General features: G+C 57.8%; 1 protein-coding gene across 4 annotated transcripts in view; it reads left to right on the top strand.

Moving 5' to 3' along the window:
- Positions 1-1499: 1499 nt before the first annotated feature.
- sec62 (SEC62 homolog, preprotein translocation factor) overlaps positions 1500-19174 on the top strand; it is a 103210-nt gene continuing 85535 nt past the window's right edge. For 3 of the 4 annotated variants that reach the window (XM_072473760.1, XM_072473762.1, XM_072473761.1), the window contains exon 1: positions 1500-1620. In XM_072473760.1, coding sequence (XP_072329861.1) covers positions 1585-1620 — 36 coding nt within the window. In that variant the 5' untranslated portion in view covers positions 1500-1584. Of the gene's footprint in view, positions 1621-12374; positions 12567-19174 lie in introns of all 4 variants that reach the window. The other variant, XM_072473764.1, reaches the window with a different exon arrangement.

Here is a 19174-nt window from a genome sequence, read left to right on the forward strand (position 1 = left end):
ATTGTGGACAGTGCGGAAGGATGTTACAAGTTACAGAGGGACATAGATAAGCTGCAGTGCTGGACTGAGAGGTGGCAAATGGAGTTTAATGCAGAAAAGTGTGAGGTGATTCATTTTGGAAGGAATACCAGGAAGACAGAGTACTGGGCTAATGGTAAGATTCTTGGCAGTGTGGATGAGCAGAGAGATCTCGGTGTCCATGTACATAGATCCCTGAAAGTTGCCACCCAGGTTGAGAGGGTTGTTAAGAAGGCATACGATGTGTTAGCTTTTATTGGTAGAGGGATTGAGTTTCGGAGCCATGAGGTTATGTTGCAGCTGTACAAAACTCTGGTGCGGCCGCATTTGGAGTATTGCGTGCAATTCTGGTCGCCACATTATAGGAAGGATGTGGAAGCATTGGAAAGGGTGCAGAGGAGATTTACCAGAATGTTGCCTGGTATGGAGGGAAGATCTTATGTGGAAAGGCTGAGGGACTTGAGGCTGTTTTCATTAGAGGGAAGGTTAAGAGGTGACTTAATTAAGGCATACAAGATGATCAGAGGATTGGATAGGGTGGACAGTGAGAGCCTTTTTCCTCGGATGGTGATGTCTAGCACGAGGGGACATAGCTTTAAATTGAGGGGAGATAGATATAAGACAGATGTCAGAGGTAGGTTCTTTACTCAGAGAGTAGTAAGGGTGTGGAATGCCCTGTCTGCAACAGTAGTGGACTGGCCAACACTAAGGGCATTCAAATGGTCATTGGATAGACATATGGACGATAAGGGAATAGTGTAGATGGGCTTTAGAGTGGTTTCACAGGTCGGCGCAACATCGAGGGCCGAAGGGCCTGTACTGCGCTGTAATGTTCTATGTTCTATGTTCACAGTAACTTCATTTGAAGCCTACTTGTGACAATAAGCGATTTACATTTACAGGTGGTGGTGTGGCTGCAGTTTCCCCTCCCGGGCGGCAGGTGGCGGCGTGGCTGCAGTTTCTCCACCTGGGCGGCAGTTGGCGGTATGGCTGCAGTTTCTCCACCTGGGTGGCAGGTGGCGGTATGGCTGCAGTTTCTCCACCTGGGCGGCAGGTGGCGGTATGGCTGCAGTTTCTCCACCTGGGTGGCAGGTGGCGGTGTCGCTGCAGTTTCCCTTCCCGGGCGGCAGGTGGCGGTGTGAATAGTTACCCATTCGGGCGGCAGGTGGCGGTGTGGCTGCAGTTTCCCTCCCAAGCGGTAGGTGGAGGTATTGCTGGAGGTGTTGCTGCAGTTTCCCCTCGTGGGTGGCAGGTGGCGGTGTGGTTGCAGTTTCCCCTCCCGGGCGGCAGGTGGAGGTGTTGCTGCAGTTTCCCCTCGTGGGCGGCAGGTGGAAGTGTGGCTTTAGTTTCCCCTCGTCGGCGGCAGGTGGAGCTGTGGCTGCAGTTACCCCTGCCGAGCGGTAGGTGGAGGTGTTGCTGGAGGTGTTACTGCAGTTTCCCCTCGTGGGCGGCAGATGGCGGTGTGGGTGCCGTTACCCTCCCCGGCGGCAGGTGGCGGTGTTGGGGACTGTCGCTGAGTCTCGCGATGTTTGACTGCCCCGTTACACGTCACTTGGGACCGGTGAGATGGCGGAGCGACGCAAACAGAAGAAGCGGAGCCAGGTACCTGGGAGAGAGAAGGGAGCGAGGGGGAGAGGTGGTGGGGTGGGGGACACAAGGGGATGAGAGAGGGAGGAGTGGGGGAGACTGGGTGGGGAACGGGGCCAGGGTGGGAGTGGTGGTGAGGTGTGTGGTGGGAGGAGGAGGGGATTGTGAGGGGGTAGGATGGAGGGGGGGATTGTGAGGGGGAGGAGGGAGGGGGGGATTGTGAGGGGGAGGAGGGAGGGGGGATGTGAGGGGGAGGAGGGAGGGGGGGATTGTGAGGGGGAGGAGGGAGGGGGGGATTGTGAGGGGGGAGGAGGGGAGGGGGGGATTGTGAGGGGGAGGAGGGAGGGGGGGATTGTGAGGGGGAGGAGGGAGGGGGGGATTGTGAGGGGGAGGAGGGAGGGGGATTGTGAGGGGGAGGAGGGAGGGGGGATTGTGAGGGGGAGGAGGGAGGGGGGATTGTGAGGGGAGGAGGAGGGGGGGATTGTGAGGGGGAGGAGGGAGGGGGGGATTGTGAGGGGGAGGAGGGAGGGGGGGAGGAGGGAGGGGGGGATTGTGAGGGGGAGGAGGGGGGGGGATTGTGAGGGGGAGGAGGGGGGGGGATTGTGAGGGGGAGGAGGGGGGGGATTGTGAGGGGAGGAGGGGGGGGATTGTGAGGGGGAGGAGGGGGGGGATTGTGAGGGGGAGGAGGGGGGGGATTGTGAGGGGGAGGAGGGGGGGGATTGTGAGGGGGAGGAGGGGGGGGATTGTGAGGGGGAGGAGGGGGGGATTGTGAGGGGGAGGAAGGGGGGGGGGATTGTGAGGGGGAGGAGGGGGGGGATTGTGAGGGGAGGAGGGGGGGATTGTGAGGGGGAGGGGGGGGAGGGGGGAGGAGGGGGGGATTGTGAGGGGGAGGGGGGATTGTGAGGGGGGGAGGGGGGGATTGTGAGGGGGAGGGGGGGAGGGGGGGAGGAGGGGGGGATTGTGAGGGGGAGGGGGGGAGGAGGGGGGGATTGTGAGGGGGAGGGGGGGATTGTGAGGGGAGGGGGGGATTGTGAGGGGGAGGGGGGGGAGGAGGGGGGAATTGTGAGGGGGAGGAGGGGGGGATTGTGAGGGGGAGGGGGGGAGGAGGGGGGAATTGTGAGGGGGAGGAGGGGGGATTGTGAGGGGGATTGTGAGGGGGAGGAGGGGGGATTGTGAGGAGGGGCAATGGTGAGGGGGAGGAGGGGAGGATGGTGAGGGGGAGGAAGGGGGGGATTTGTGAGGGGAGGAGGGGGGGATTTGTGAGGGGGAGGAGGGGGGGATTGTGAGGGGAGGAGGGGGGGGATTGTGAGGGGGAGGAGGGGGGGATTGTGAGGGGGGATTGGGAGGGGGGGGGATTGTGAGGGGGAGGAGGGGGGGATTGTGAGGGGGAGGAGGGGGGGATTGTGAGGGGGAGGAGGGGGGATTGTGAGGGGGAGGAGGGGGGGATTGTGAGGGGGATGGGGAGGAGGGGAGGGGGAATGGTGAGGGGGAGGAGGGGGGGATGGTAAGGGGGAGGAGGGGGGGATGGTGAGGGGAGGAGGGGGGATGGTGAGGGGGAGGAGGGGGCGGGATGGTGAGGGGGAGGAGGGGGCGGGATGGTGAGGGGGAGGGGGGGATGGTGAGGGGGAGGAGGGGGCGGGATGGTGAGGGGGAGGAGGGGGCGGGATGGTGAGGGGGCGGGATGGTGAGGGGGAGGAGGGGGGGGATTGTGAGGGGGAGGAGGGGGGGGATTGAGAGGGGGAGGAAGGGGGGGATTGTGAGGGGGAGGAAGGGGGGGGATTGTGAGGGGGAGGAGGGGGGGGATTGTGAGGGGGAGGAGGGGGGGGATTGTGAGGGGGAGGAGGGGGGGGATTGTGAGGGGGAGGGAGGGAGGAGGGGGGGATTGTGAGGGGGAGGGGGGAGGAGGGGGGGATTGTGAGGGGGAGGGGGGGATTGTGAGGGGGAGGGGGGGAGGGGGAGGGGGGGAGGAGGGGGGGATTGTGAGGGGGAGGGGGTAGGAGGGGGGGATTGTGAGGGGGAGGAGGGGGGGATTGTGAGGGGGAGGGGGGGATTGTGAGGGGGAGGGGGGGAGGAGGGGGGGATTGTGAGGGGGAGGGGGGGATTGTGAGGGGGAGGGGGGGATTGTGAGGGGGAGGGGGGGAGGAGGGGGGAATTGTGAGGGGGAGGGGGGGAGGAGGGGGGAATTGTGAGGGGGAGGGGGGGAGGAGGGGGGAATTGTGAGGGGGAGAAGGGGGGGATTGTGAGGGGGAGGGGGGAGGAGGGGGGAATTGTGAGGGGGAGGAGGGGGGATTGTGAGGGGGAGGAGGGGGATTGTGAGGGGGAGGAGGGGGGATTGTGAGGAGGGGCAATGGTGAGGGGGAGGAGGGGAGGATGGTGAGGGGGAGGAAGGGGGGGATTTGTGAGGGGGAGGAGGGGGGGGATTGTGAGGGGGAGGAGGGGGGGGATTGTGAGGGGGAGGAGGGGGGGGGGATTGTGAGGGGGAGGAGGGGGGGGGTTGTGAGGGGGAGGAGGGGGGGATTGTGAGGGGGGATTGTGAGGGGGAGGGGGGGGGATTGTGAGGGGGAGGAGGGGGGGATTGTGAGGGGGAGGAGGGGGGGATTGTGAGGGGGAGGAGGGGGGGATTGTGAGGGGGAGGAGGGGGGATTGTGAGGGGGAGGAGGGGGGGATTGTGAGGGGGATGGGGAGGAGGGGAGGGGGAATGGTGAGGGGGAGGAGGGGGGGATGGTAAGGGGGAGGAGGGGGGGATGGTGAGGGGAGGAGGGGGGATGGTGAGGGGGAGGAGGGGGCGGGATGGTGAGGGGGAGGAGGGGGCGGGATGGTGAGGGGGAGGGGGGATGGTGAGGGGGAGGAGGGGGCGGGATGGTGAGGGGGAGGAGGGGGCGGGATGGTGAGGGGGCGGGATGGTGAGGGGGAGGAGGGGGGGGATTGTGAGGGGGAGGAGGGGGGGGATTGAGAGGGGGAGGAAGGGGGGGATTGTGAGGGGGAGGAAGGGGGGGGATTGTGAGGGGGAGGAGGGGGGGGATTGTGAGGGGGAGGAGGGGGGGATTGTGAGGGGGAGGAGGGGGGGGATTGTGAGGGGGAGGAGGGGGGGGATTGTGAGGGGGAGGGGGGGAGGAGGGGGGGATTGTGAGGGGGAGGGGGGAGGAGGGGGGATTGTGAGGGGGAGGGGGGGATTGTGAGGGGGAGGGGGGGAGGGGGGGGGAGGGGGAGGGGGGGAGGAGGGGGGGATTGTGAGGGGGAGGGGGTAGGAGGGGGGGATTGTGAGGGGGAGGAGGGGGGGATTGTGAGGGGGAGGGGGGATTGTGAGGGGGAGGGGGGGAGGAGGGGGGGATTGTGAGGGGGAGGGGGGGATTGTGAGGGGGAGGAGGGGGGGATTGTGAGGGGGAGGGGGGGAGGAGGGGGGAATTGTGAGGGGGAGGGGGGAGGAGGGGGGAATTGTGAGGGGGAGGGGGGGAGGAGGGGGGAATTGTGAGGGGGAGAAGGGGGGGATTGTGAGGGGGAGGGGGGAGGAGGGGGGAATTGTGAGGGGAGGAGGGGGGATTGTGAGGGGGAGGAGGGGGATTGTGAGGGGAGGAGGGGGGATTGTGAGGAGGGGCAATGGTGAGGGGGAGGAGGGGAGGATGGTGAGGGGGAGGAAGGGGGGGATTTGTGAGGGGAGGAGGGGGGGGATTGTGAGGGGGAGGAGGGGGGGGATTGTGAGGGGGAGGAGGGGGGGTTTGTGAGGGGGAGGGGGGGGATTGTGAGGGGGAGGAGGGGGGGATTGTGAGGGGGAGGAGGGGGGGATTGTGAGGGGGAGGAGGGGGGATTGTGAGGGGGAGGAGGGGGGGATTGTGAGGGGGATGGGGAGGAGGGGGGGGGGGTGGTGAGGGGGAGGAGGGGGGGGGGGTGGTGAGGGGGAGGAGGGGGGGTGGTGAGGGGGAGGAGGGGGGGATGGTGAGGGGGAGGAGGGGGGGGATGGTGAGGGGGAGGAGGGGGGGGATGGTGAGGGGGAGGAGGGGGGGATGTGAGGGGGAGGAGGGGGGGATGGTGAGGGGGAGGAGGGGGGGGTGGTGAGGGGGAGGAGGGGGGGATGGTGAGGGGGAGGAGGGGGGGGATGGTGAGGGGGGGATGGTGAGGGGGAGGAGGGGGGGGATGGTGAGGGGGAGGAGGTGGGGATGGTGAGGGGGAGGAGGGGGGATGGTGAGGGGAGGAGGGGGGATGGTGAGGGGAGGAGGGGGGATGGTGAGGGGGAGGAGATTGTGAGGGGGATGGGGAGGAGGGGGATGGGGAGTAGGAGGGGAGGGGGATGGGAATGGGGAGGAGGGGGATGGTAAGGGGGAGGAAGAGGGGATGGTAAGGGGGAGGAGGGGGGATTGGTAAGGGGGAGGAAGAGGGGATGGTAAGGGGGAGGAGGGGGGATTGTGAAGGGGGAGGAGGGGGGATTGTGAAGGGGGAGGAGGGGGGGATTGTGAGGGGGGGGATTGTGAGGGGGGAGGAGGGGGGGATTGTGAGGTTGGAGGAGGGTGGGATTGTGATGGGGGGGATTGTGAGGGGGAGGAGGGGGGGATTGTGAGGGGGAGGAGGGGGGGGATTGTGAGGGGGAGGAGGGGGGGGATTGTGAGGGGGAGGAGGGGGGGGATTGTGAGGGGGAGGAGGGGGGGATTGTGAGGGGGAGGAGGGGGGGATTGTGAGGGGTGGATTGTGAGGGGGGGATTGTGAGGGGGAGGAGGGGGGGATTGTGAGGGGGAGGAGGGGGGATTAAGGGGGGGGATTGTGAGGGGAGGAGGGGGGATTGTGAGGGGGAGGAGGGGGGATTGTGAGGGGGAGGAGGGGGGATTGTGAGGGGGAGGAGGGGGGTTGTGAGGGGATGGAGGGGGGATTGTGAGGGGGAGGAGGGGGGATTGTGGGGGAGGAGGGGGGATTGTGAGGGGGAGGAGGGGGGGTGGGGATTGTGAGTGGGAGGTGGGGATTGTGAAGGGGAGGAGGGGGGGTGGGGATTGTGAGGGGGAGGGGGAGGAGGAGGGGGTGGGGATTGTGAGGGGGAGGAGGAGGGGGTGGGGATTGTGAGGGGAGGAGGAGGGGGTGGGGATTGTGAGGGGAGGGGGTGGGGATTGTGAGGGGAGGGGGTGGGGATTGTGAGGGGGAGGGGGGATTGTGAGGGGGGAGGAGGGGGGATTGTGAGTGGGAGGAGGAGGGGATTGTGAGGGGAGATGGGGGGGATTGTGTGGGGGTGGAGGGGGGGTTTGTGAGAGGGAGGAGGGGGGGATTGTGAGGGGGAGGAGGGGGGGATTGTGAGGGGGAGGAGGGGGGGATTGTGAGGGGGAGGAGGGGGGGATTGTGAGGGGGAGGAGGGGGGATTGTGAGGGGGAGGAGGGGGGGATTGTGAGGGGGAGGAGGGGGGGATTGTGAGGGGGAGGAGGGGGGGATTGTGAGGGGGAGGAGGAGGGGATTTGTGAGGGGGAGGAGGGGGGATTGTGAGGGGGAGATGGGGGGGATTGTGAGGGGGAGGAGGGGGGGATTGTGAGGGGGAGGAGGGCGGGATTGTGAGGGGGAGGAGGGGGGGATTGTGAGGGGGAGGAGGGGGGGATTGTGAGGGGGAGGAGGGGGGGATTGTGAGGGGGAGGAGGGGGGATTGTGAGGGGGAGGAGGGGGGGATTGTGAGGGGGAGGAGGGGGGGATTGTGAGGGGGAGGAGGGGGGATCGTGAGGGGGGGGAGGAGGGGGGATTGTGAGGGGGAGGAGGGGGGGATGGTAAGGGGAGGAGGGGGGGGATGGTAAGGGGGAGGAGGGGGGGATGGTGAGGGGGAGGAGGGGGGGATTGTGAAGGGGGAGGAGGGGGGGATTGTGAGGTTGGAGGGGGGGCGGATTGTGAGGGGAGGAGGGGGGGATTGTGATGGGGGGGGATTGTGAGGGGGAGGAGGGGGGATTGTGAGGGGGGGGAGGGGGGATTGTGAGGGGGAGGAGGGGGGGATTGTGAGGGGGAGGAGGGGGGGATTGTGAGGGGGAGGAGGGGGGGATTGTGAGGGGGAGGAGGGGGGGATTGTGAGGGGGAGGAGGGGGGGATTGTGAGGGGGAGGAAGGGGGGATTGTGAGGGGGAGGAAGGGGGGATTGTGAGGGGGAGGAGGGGGGATTGTGAGGGGGAGGAGGGGGGATTGTGAGGGGGAGGAGGGGGGGATGGTGAGGGGGAGGAGGGGGGATGGTAAGGGGGAGGAGGGGTGGATGGTAAGGGGGAGGAGGGGGGGATGGTAAGGGGGAGGAGGGGGGGATGGTGAGGGGGAGGAGGGGGGGATTGTGAAGGGGGAGGAGGGGGGATTGTGAGGGGGAGGAGGGGGGGGATTGTGAGGGGGGAGGAGGGGGGATTGTGAGGTTGGAGGGGGGGGCGGATTGTGAGGGGAGGAGGGGGGGATTGTGATGGGGGGGGATTCTGAGGGGGAGGAGGGGGGGATTGTGAGGGAGAGGAGGGGGGGATTGTGAGGGGGAGGAGGTGGGGATTTTGAGGGGGGGATTGTGAGGGGGAGGAGGGGGGGATTGTGAGGGGGAGGAGGGGGGATGGAGGGGGGTTGTGAGGGGATGGAGGGGGGATTGTGAGGGGAGATGGGGGGGATTGTGAGGGGGAGGAGGGGGATTGGGAGATGGGGGGGATTGTGGGGGAGGAGGGGGGATTGTGAGGGGGAGGAGGGGGGGTGGGGATTGTGAGGGGGAGGTGGGGATTGTGAAGGGGAGGAGGGGGGGTGGGGATTGTGAGGGGGAGGAGGAGGGTGTGGGGATTGTGAGGGGAGGAGGAGGGGGTGGGGATTGTGAGGGCAGGGGGTGGGGATTGTGAGGGGGAGGGGGGATTGTGAGGGGGGAGGAGGGGGGGGATTGTGAGTGGGAGGAGGAGGGGATTGTGAGGGGGAGATGGGGGGGGTTGTGGGGGTGGAGGGGGAGATTGTGTGGGGGTGGAGGGGGGGATTGTGAGAGGGAGGAGGGGGGATTGTGAGGGGGAGGAGGGGGGGATTGTGAGGGGGAGGAGGGGGGATTGTGAGGGGGAGGAGGGGGGATTGTGAGGGGGAGGAGGGGGGGATTGTGAGGGGGAGGAGGGGGGGATTGTGAGGGGGAGGAGGGGGGGATTGTGAGGGGGAGGAGGGGGGGATTGTGAGGGGGAGGAGGGGGGGATTGTGAGGGGGAGGAGGGGGGGATTGTGAGGGGGAGGAGGGGGGGATTGTGAGGGGGAGGAGGGGGGGATTGTGAGGGGGAGGGGGGGGGGATTGTGAGGGGGAGGAGGGGGGGATTGTGAGGGGGAGGAGGGGGGGATTGTGAGGGGGAGGAGGGGGGGATTGTGAGGGGGAGGAGGGGGGATTGTGAGGGGGAGGAGGGGGGGATTGTGAGGGGGAGGGGGGGTGGGGGTTGTGAGGGGGAGGAGGGGGGATTGTGAGGGGGAGGAGGGGGGGATTGTGAGGGGGAGTAGGGGGGATTGTGAGGGGGAGGAGGGGGGATTGTGAGGGGGGGGAGGAGGGGGGATTGTGAGGGGGAGGAGGGGGTGGGGATTGTGAGGGGGAGGAGGGGGTGGGGATAGTGAGGGGGAGGAGGGGGGATTGTGAGGGGGGGATGGTAAGGGGGAGGAGGGGGGATGGTAAGGGGGAGGAGGGGGGATGGTAAGGGGGAGGAGGGTGGGATGGTGAGGGGGAGGAGGGGGGGATGGTGAGGGGGAGGAGGGGGGGATGGTGAGGGGGAGGAGGGGGGGATGGTGAGGGGGAGGAGGGGGGGATTGTGAGGGGGGAGGAGGGGGGGATTGTGAGGTTGGAGGGGGGGCGGATTGTGAGGGGAGATGGGGGGGATTGTGATGGGGGGGATTGTGAGGGGGAGGAGGGGGTGATTGTGAGGGGGAGGAGGGGGGGATTGTGAGGGGGAGGAGGGGGGGATTTTGAGGGGGGGATTGTGAGGGGGAGGAGGGGGGGATTGTGAGGGGGAGGAGAGGGGTTTGTGAGGGGCAGGAGGGGGGATTGTGAGGGGGAGGAGGGGGGATTGTGAGGGGGATGGAGGTGGGTTGTGAGGGGATGGAGGGGGGATTGTGAGGGGAGATGGGGGGGATTGTGAGGGGGAGGAGGGGGGATTCGGAGATGGGGGGGATTGTGGGGGAGGAGGGGGGATGGTGAGGGGGAGGAGGGGGGGATTGTGAAGGGGGAGGAGGGGGGGATTGTGAGGGGGAGGAGGGGGGGATTGTGAGGGGGGAGGAGGGGGGATTGTGAGGTTGGAGGGGGGGCGGATTGTGAGGGGAGGAGGGGGGGATTGTGATGGGGGGGGATTCTGAGGGGGACGAGGGGGAATTGTGAGGGAGAGGAGGGGGGGATTGTGAGGGGGAGGAGGGGGGGATTTTGAGGGGGGGATTGTGAGGGGGAGGAGGGGGGGATTGTGAGGGGGAGGAGGGGGGATTGTGAGGGGGAGGAGGGGGGATGGAGGGGGGTTGTGAGGGGATGGAGGGGGGATTGTGAGGGGAGATGGGGGGGATTGTGAGGGGGAGGAGGGGGGATTGGGAGATGGGGGGGATTGTGGGGGAGGAGGGGGGATTGTGAGGGGGAGGAGGGGGGGTGGGGATTGTGAGGGGGAGGTGGGGATTGTGAAGGGGAGGAGGGGGGGTGGGGATTGTGAGGGGGAGGAGGAGGGGGTGGGGATTGTGAGGGGAGGAGGAGGGGGTGGGGATTGTGAGGGGAGGGGGTGGGGATTGTGAGGGGGGAGGAGGGGGGGATTGTGAGTGGGAGGAGGAGGGGATTGTGAGGGGGAGATGGGGGGGGTTGTGGGGGTGGAGGGGGAGATTGTGTGGGGGTGGAGGGGGAGATTGTGTGGGGGTGGAGGGGGGGATTGTGAGGGGGAGGAGGGGGGATTGTGAGGGGGAGGAGGGGGGATTGTGAGGGGGAGGAGGGGGGGATTGTGAGGGGGAGGAGGGGGGGATTGTGAGGGGGAGGAGGGGGGGATTGTGAGGGGGAGGAGGGGGGGATTGTGAGGGGGAGGAGGGGGGATTGTGAGGGGGAGGAGGGGGGATTGTGAGGGGGAGGAGGGGGGATTGTGAGGGGGAGGAGGGGGGATTGTGAGGGGGAGGAGGGGGGGATTGTGAGGGGGAGGAGTGGGGGATTGTGAGGGGGAGGAGGGGGGGATTGTGAGGGGGGGATTGTGAGGGGGAGGAGGGGGCGATTGTGAGGGGGAGGAGGGGGGATTGTGAGGGGGAGGAGGGGGGGATTGAGGGGGAGTAGGGGGGATTGTGGGGGGGAGGAGGGGGATTGTGGGGGGGAGGAGGGGGGATTGTGAGGGGGGGTGGGGTTGTGAGGGGGGTGGGGATTGTGAGAGGGGGTGCGGATTGTGAGGGGGGGGGGATTGTGAGGGGGGGGTGGGGTTTGTGTGGGGAGGTGGGGATTGTGAGGGGAGGTGGGGATTGTGAGGGGGGGTGGGGATTGTGAGGGGGGATGGGGATTGTGAGGGATTGTGAGGCAGAGGGAGTGTGTGAAGGGGGTGGCAGAGGGAATGTGAGGCGGGGATGGCAGAGGGAGTGTGAGAGGGGGGTGGCAGTGGGAGTGTGTGAGGGGGGTGGCAGTGGGAGTGTGTGAGGGGGATGGCAGAGGGAGTGTGTGAGGGGGGATGGCAGAGGGAGTGTGAGTGGGGGGATGGCAGAGGGAGTCTGTGAGAGGGGGGGGTGGCAGAGGGAGTCTGTGAGGGGGGGATGGCAGAGGGAGTGTGAGGGGGGGATTGGAGAGGGAGTGTGTAAGGGGGTGGTGGCAGTGGGAGTGTGTGAGGGGGATGGCAGAGGGAGTGTTTGGACAGAGGGAGTGTGTGAGAGGAGGGATGGCAGAAGGAGGGACAACAAAGTTGGGGGCAGGGAGAAACGGGAGCTGGGGGGAATTGTGGAGCAAAGGAGAGGGAGGTGCGAAGAGGGCAGGGAGTCTGAGTGTGGTGTACACGGGAGAGGTAAATGGGCATAAGAAAGAATACAGAGGGACCGGAAAATGGAGCAGGATGCCAAGGGGCTGAGTGACAATGAGTCGGGCTCGTGCACATTGAGACAGGAGGGAAAGTAGGTTCTGGTGAAGGGGAGGTGAGTGTGGTGTAACTCCTGGTGGATCCGGAGCTGTGGGGTTCTTAACTCTGAGCTCCTGTTTTGTTGATTTAAATTGCATTTGTCTCTGTTGTATGAGCTGAATTTGGTACCAAGTCAGGTGGGATGATGTAATTGTGGACACAGGTGTTGCTCTCCTGGGACACTATCAGCAGTTGACTGCAGTCTGTGTTGAAGACTCCCTGCCTGAAGTGTTGAAGCATTGGCACATGATCAGATGGTGCATGATTCCCCCTCAAATCTATCTCTCTTATTTGCTGCAACCACTTCAGTGGTTAAAATGTTTCTCGCACTAACCACTCTGTGGGTAAAGATGTTTCTCCTTATTGGAGTTATTCGGGCAACTCTGTATTTATGGCCTCTAGTTGCACGCTCCTACAGCTCACACTACTCTGCAACTAAGTTTAATTTCAACTGCCATCTGTAAATCACTCAACTCATCTCAAATCTTTCCCTTACTGGTTTGACAGCCAACCATCGTTATGGCTGCTTAGGTAGCTCCATGGTATGTTCTTGACATTTAAGTTGCGGTGTGAATGTTGGATATTAACCAAGAGAATTATCATGCAATTTTATGGTGTCAACCAGTGTAGCCGGAATCGAAATGTAATTGGTTCTGCAGGCTGGTGGTGACTGTGCGGCACTGAGAGTGAGGTGCCATCTTTCAATCGAGACATTAAACTAAGGCCATACCTTCCCGGCTTAGGTGGATATAAAAGATTTCATGGTACCGTTTGAGAAAAGAGCAAGGAAGTTCCCCCTAAGTGTTCAACCGATATTCAACCTTCAAGCAACAGTTTCAATAAAGGATTTGCAGGTCATTGCTGTTCCTGGGGATTTACCATGCACAAATTAGCTGCCGTGTTCCCCACACGACAACAGTAACTACACTTCAAAGGTATTTCATTGGCTGTTTAAGGTATTTTGGGGTGTCCTGTGTTTGTGAAAAGATATGTTGGCCTTAAATTAATAATCTTTATTGTCACAAGTAGGCTTACATTAACACTACAATGAAGTTACTGTAAAAAGATGATGGCTGGAGTAACTTCAGTTGATGAATTGGGCATTTTCGCTCCCATTGTTTTTGATAGATGCATCAATTAATCTCTCACCCTACCACTCTTAATTGCACCAGTAATGGTGACAACCACCTTCCTGCCTGAACAGCATCACCTGTTGGTGTAGTAACATTGGCAGTTCCAGTAGATGAGGAAGGCGGGCTGGTCAGATAGGCCGAACAGTGGCGAATGGAATTTAACTCTTAAAAAGTGTGAGGTAATGCATAGTGGGATGACTAACAAGGTAAGAGAATATACAATGAACAGTGGGGCCCAGGATGTACAGAGGACCAGAGAGTCCTTGGGATACGTGTTCAAATGTTCCTGAAGGTGGCAGCACAGGCGATAAGGTGGTTACGGCAACTTATGGAATACTTGCCTTTATTAGCCAAGGCACAGGATATAAGGGAGGTTAAGGTGGAGCTGTATAAAACGCTCATTAGGCCACAGCTCGAGGACTGTGTGCAGTTCTGGTCACCACACTGTAGGAAAGATGTGATTATAAAATGAAATGAAAATTGCTTATTGTCACAAGTAGGTTTCAAATGAAGTTACTGTGAAAAGCCCCTAGTCGTCACATTCCGGCACCTGTTCGGGGAGGCTGATGCGGGAATCGAACCGTGCTGCTGGCCTGCCTTGGTCTGCTTTCAAAGCCAGCGATTTAGCCCTGTGCGAAACAGCCACATTGTGATGTGAAGGACTAGCAAGGGTGCGGAGGAGATTCGCCACGATGTTGCAAGGGCTGGAGCGTTTCAGCTATGAAGAGAAGCTGGATAGGCTGCGGTTGTTTTCCTTGGAGCAGAGAAGAATGAGGGGGATCTGATTGAGTTGTACAAAGTTATGAGAGACATAGATAGGGTAGATAGGAGGAAACTTTTCCCCTGAGTAGAAGGGTCAATAACCGGGGGGATATATTTGAAGGTGATGGACCTAGAGATGAGAGAAAGCCTTTTCATCCAGAGGGTGGTGGTGGAACTCACTGCCTGAAAGGATGGTAGAGGTAGGAACCCTCACAACATTAAGAAGCATTTCAATGAGCACTTAAAATGCCATAGCAAACAAGGCTATGGACCAAGTGCTGATGAATGGGATTGGAATAGATAGGTGCTTGATTGTCGGTGCTGTACATTTCTGTCACTCTGACTCTTAAATGACAAACACACTTCAAATTAATTTTCAGCATTTTTCTGGATGGTGTAAACTACATGGGAGCTCTTTACGGATGTGCCCTTTAAGCATGTGTTGTATAATTGTTAATTGTATTCAGGGTAAGGGTGTTGAAATGACTTGCGTGCCTTTCCAAGTGAAAAGTAAGAGTCTGGAGCCAGTTCATGACTTCTCTTGGATATCAACACAATAGCAGCTATAACATCCATCAAATAGCACCACATTAGAAAGCACTTCACAGGAACATTATCAAACTGAATTTGACATTGTGCTACAGGACCGTATATTAGGATAGGTGGCCAGACGATTTGGTCGTTGTAGAGGAGTCAATTACTAGGGGGCATAGGTTTAAGGTGCGAGGGAAAGGTTTAGAGGAGATGTACGAGGTAAGTTTTTTTTACACAGAGGGTAGTGGGTGCCTGGAATATGCTGCCTGAGGAGGTGGTAGAAGCAGGGACGATAGTGACGTTTAAGGGGCATCTTGACAAATACATGAATAGGATGGGAATAGAGGGATACGGACCCCGGAAGTGTAGAAGATTTTAGTTTAGACGGGCAGCATGGCCAGCGCAGGCTTGGAAGGCCAAAGGGCCTGTTCCTATGCTGTACTTTTCTTTGTTCTTTATTGGAGCAGTTTTTAAAAGCGGAGAGTGAGACCGAGAGATCTAGGGGGAGAATTCCAGAGCTTAGCGCCTCGGTGCCAAGGCTGCCAATGTTGGAGTAATGGAAATCTGGGATAGGTCAGCAAGTGCAGGACTGCTTAAGGATAAGAAGGTTCTGCTTTGCACATCATCTTGCAAGTGGCTGATTGGTCTGTGTTGGAAATTTGGTCTCGCTCAGAACTGAAAACTGTAACAGCTGAGTGATTTGTAAAGGCCGCCAACACTCCCTGTTGCTTAAACTGTACACTTAATAATTTGCTGATGTGGATGTCTACAGTTTTGTGGCTTCTGAGAAAACTCTGCTGCCTGTTTCCTAATTCACAGCAAATTCTGTTCACCCTCACTCCTGTGCTCACGGACCCACACCCCCATCCTTTTTAAAGTTCTCATTTGTTTTTAAATTCCTCCATGGCTTCTCCCTTTCCTATCTCTTTAATCTCCTCCAGCCCTATGACCCTCCGAGATCACAATTCTTCCAGAATTCGGCCCATCCTGTCTGTACCAGCTCTCCAGATGAGCAGTTCCCGCCATTCTCCCTGGAACCATTCTGATGAATTGTTTCTACACCCTCTCTTAATGCCTTCATGTCCTCCTTGTACTTCAGCCTCCATGCATAAATCCCGTTTTTGGTCCCGAATTGCCCTCCTTTTACTATTTATATGCTTGCAGAAGACTTTTATGTTGGCTGCCAGTCTCTTTTCATACAAGCCAGCAGCACGAGTCGCCCATTCGGGCCCTGGCTCCATCATTTAATAAGATCATGGCTGATCTGACAGTGACCTGAGATCTGCATCCTGCCTCCCCCCAGTAAAATATCACCTCCTTGTTTATGAAGAATCTGTCCACATCCACCTCAAAAATATTTAAAGATATGCTGCATTTTGAGGAAGAGAGATAAAGTTTTGCCTCATCTTCGTCGTAAATGGGTGACCCCTTATTTTGTAAAACGTGACTCCTAGTTCTATATTCTCACAAGAGGAAACATCCACCCTGTATGTTTCAATCAAGTCGCATCTTACTCTTCTAAACTCCAGTGGGTAAAAGCCTATCCAATCTGCCCACCCCAGCCTAGTCTGGTAAACCTCTGAACTGCTTCCAACGCATTTGCATCCTTCCTTAAATAAGATGAACAATACTGTACACAATACTTCAGATGTGCTGCTCCCCGTGCCCTGTACAACTGAAGTGTAACCTCTCTATTTTTGCATTCAATTCTCCTTGCAATAAATTATAACATTCTATTAGTTTTTCTAATTACTTGCTGTACCTGCATACTAGCCTTTTGTGGTTCATGCACTAAGACTCCTAGATCCCTTTGAATCTTAGATCTCCACAATCTCTCGCCTTTTAGATTATATGCTTCTTCGATTCTTCCTGCCAAAATGGCCAACTTCACATTTTCCCACATTATACATTTGCCAGAACTTTGCCCACTCACTTAAGTTATCAATGTATTTTTGTAGCCTCTATGTCCTTTTCACAACTTACTTTCCTCCCTATCTTTGTGTCATCGGCAAATTTGGCAACCATCCCATCCTTCCCTTCACCCAAGTCATCTATATAAATTGTAACCGGTTAAGGTCCCAGCACTGATCCCTGTTAGCCAGCCAACGTTCTATCCATGCTAATATGTTACCCTCTATGCCATGAGCTTATATTTTCCACAATAACTTTTGATGTGGCACTTTACCAAATGCTTTTGGAAAACTTAAGTACACTACATCCACTGGTTCCCCTTTATCCACAGCACACATTACTTCCTCAAAGAACTCCAATAAGTTGGTGTTAAACATTATTTCCCTTTCACAAAACCATGTTGACTCTGCCTGATTATCTTGAACTTCTCCAAGTACCCTGCTATAGCTTCTTCAATAATAGCTTCTAACATTTTCCTTTTGACAGATATTAAGCTAACTGGCCTGTAGTTTCCAGATTTCTGTCTCCCTCCCTTTTGAATATTGCAGTTACTAGACCCGTATTCATTGATTACAGCTCTACATTTAACACCATAATCCCAGCCAAGTTGGTATCCAAACATCTAAACCGAGGACTTGGCTCCTCTCTCTACAACTGGATCCTCGACTTCCAGACCCATAGACCACAATCAGTAAGGAGAACGAACGACACCTCTTCCACAATAATCATCAATACCCGGGCCTTGCTTACTTTGCCCCCTACTATGCTCCTTATTTACACAACTGTGTGGCAAAATTCAACTCCATCTACAGATTTGCTGATGACATGACTGTAGTGGGTCAAATCTTAAACAATGATGAGTCAGGGTACAGGAGGGAGATAGAGAAGCTAGTGGCATGGTGCAACGACAATAATCTCTCCCTCAATGTCAGCAAAACGTAGGAGCTGGTCATCGCATTCAGGAATGTTGTACACACCCCTGCCTGCATCAATGGTGACGAGGTAGAGATGGTTGACAGCTTCGAATTCCTAGGTATACGCATCACCAATAACCTGTCCTGGTCCACCCACGTCGATGCTTTGACCAAGAAAAGCACAACAGCGCCTATACTTCCTCGGGAAACTAAGGAGATTCAGCATGTCCACATTGACTTTTACCAATTTTTACAGATGCATCATAGGTAGCATCCTATCTAGCTGCATCACAGCCTGGTATGGCAACTGCTCGGCCCAAGAAACTACAGAAAGTCGTGAACACAGCCCAGTCCATTACGCGAACCCGCCTCCCATCCATTGACTCTGCACCTCTTGCTGCCTTGGGAAAGCAGGTAGCATAATCAAAGACCCCTCCCCACCCGGGTTATTCTCTCTTCCAACCTCTTCCATCGGGAAGAAGATACAAGAGTCTTACATGCACTAACAGATTCAAAAACAGCTTCTTCACCACTGTTACTAGACTCCTGAAGACCCTCTTATGGACTGAACTGATCTCTCTATGCATCTTCTCTACTGTTGTAGCACTATGCTCTCTATGCTTCACTTGATATCTGTGTATTTACATTTTTGGTATGTCCTATGTTTTTCTCATGCATGGAATGATCTGCCTGGACTGTACGCAGAAGAATACTTTTCACTGTACCTCGATACATGTGACTAATCTAAATCTAAAAATCTATCTCAATCTAATGGAACCTTTCCCGAATCTAGGGAGTTTTGAAAGTTAAAACCAAAGCATCAACTATTTCGCCACTTCTTTTAAGAGCCTAGGAGGAAATCCATCAGGACCCGTGCTCTTGTCAGTCCTGCAGCTCCAACAATTTAATCAGTACCACTTACTTCTCTGGTGGCTGCAATTTTCCTGAGTATCTCCCTCCCTTCCATTTCCTGCTTTATAGCTGCTTCTGGGATGTTACTTGCCTCCTTTATAGTGAAGACTGGTGCAAAATACCTGTTCAGTTCACCTGCCATTTCCTTGTTTTCCATTATCAATTCTCCCGCCTCACTTTCTATTGGACCAACGGTCACTTTGTTAACTTGTTTCTTTCCAAAATATTTACAGAAACACTTAGTATCTGTTTTTATATTTCAGGGCAGCTTTCTCTCATGCTCTAATTTTTCCCACCTTATTAGTCTTTTAGTCAATCGTATCTTCCCTTTGCTTTTCCACCTCCCCTCTGAACCTTCCATATTCAGCCTTGTTATGAGTTGGACTTTCCACCTGACGTCTGTCCTAGGCCATTTCAGTGGGCAGTCAGGCCCACTGCCAAGGATCTGGAGTCACGTGTAGGCCACACCGGTTTTTACATCAATTGAAGGCAGTTTTATGGTCACCATTATCGAGACCAGCTTTCAATTGCAGATTTCTTTTATTCATTGAATTTAAATTCTGTAAGCTGCTATGGTGGTTTTGAGACTCTGTCCCCAATGCATTAGCTTGGGCCTCTAGATTACTAGTCCAATGACATTACCATACAAGTTGGCACAGTGGTTAGCACTGCAGTCTCTCAGCGTCAGGGATCCGGGTTTGATTCCGACCTTGGGTGACTGTCTGTGTGGAGTTTGCACATTCCCCTGGTGCCTCTGGATGTTCCAGTTTCCTCCCACACTCCAGGGATGTGCAGGTTAGGTTACCAGGATGGGGTGGGGGAGTGGACCTGGGGAGTGCTCTTTCGGAGGATCGGTGCAGCCTCAATGGACCGAGTGGCGTGCTTCTGCACTGTAGGGATTCTCTGATTCTAACCCCTGTCTCCCCATAAGAGGCCAGAATTAGAGGAGCAAGGAAATCTGTGGGAATGGAGGACATTACAGAGATGAAGAGTGGTAAGGTCATTGAGGGATTGGGAAAACAAAGATGAGAATTTTAAAATTCAAGTTATTGTGCAGCACCAGGGGTCTAAAGGTGACTGCAATTTGAGGAACTGGAAGAGAATATCGGCTTTAAATCTTTAACAAAATAAAGACATGCCTTTACGAAGCATCTTTCATGACTTCAGAATGTCCCACGGTGCTTTCGTCAATGAAGTGCTATTAATATAGGAAAAATGGCAGGTAATTTATGCACGGCAAGCTCCCGTAAGTCAGAATGTGGTCATGACTAAATGGTCTGTTTCCTAGTGATGTAGGTTGAGGGGAAATTGGGCAGGACACTGGGGAGAAGTCCTTTGCTCTTCAGAAAAAGATCTGTTGCATCCACTTCAGCAAGC

This window comes from Scyliorhinus torazame, chromosome 14 (genome assembly GCF_047496885.1).
Source record: "Scyliorhinus torazame isolate Kashiwa2021f chromosome 14, sScyTor2.1, whole genome shotgun sequence".
Taxonomy (NCBI): domain Eukaryota; kingdom Metazoa; phylum Chordata; class Chondrichthyes; order Carcharhiniformes; family Scyliorhinidae; genus Scyliorhinus; species Scyliorhinus torazame.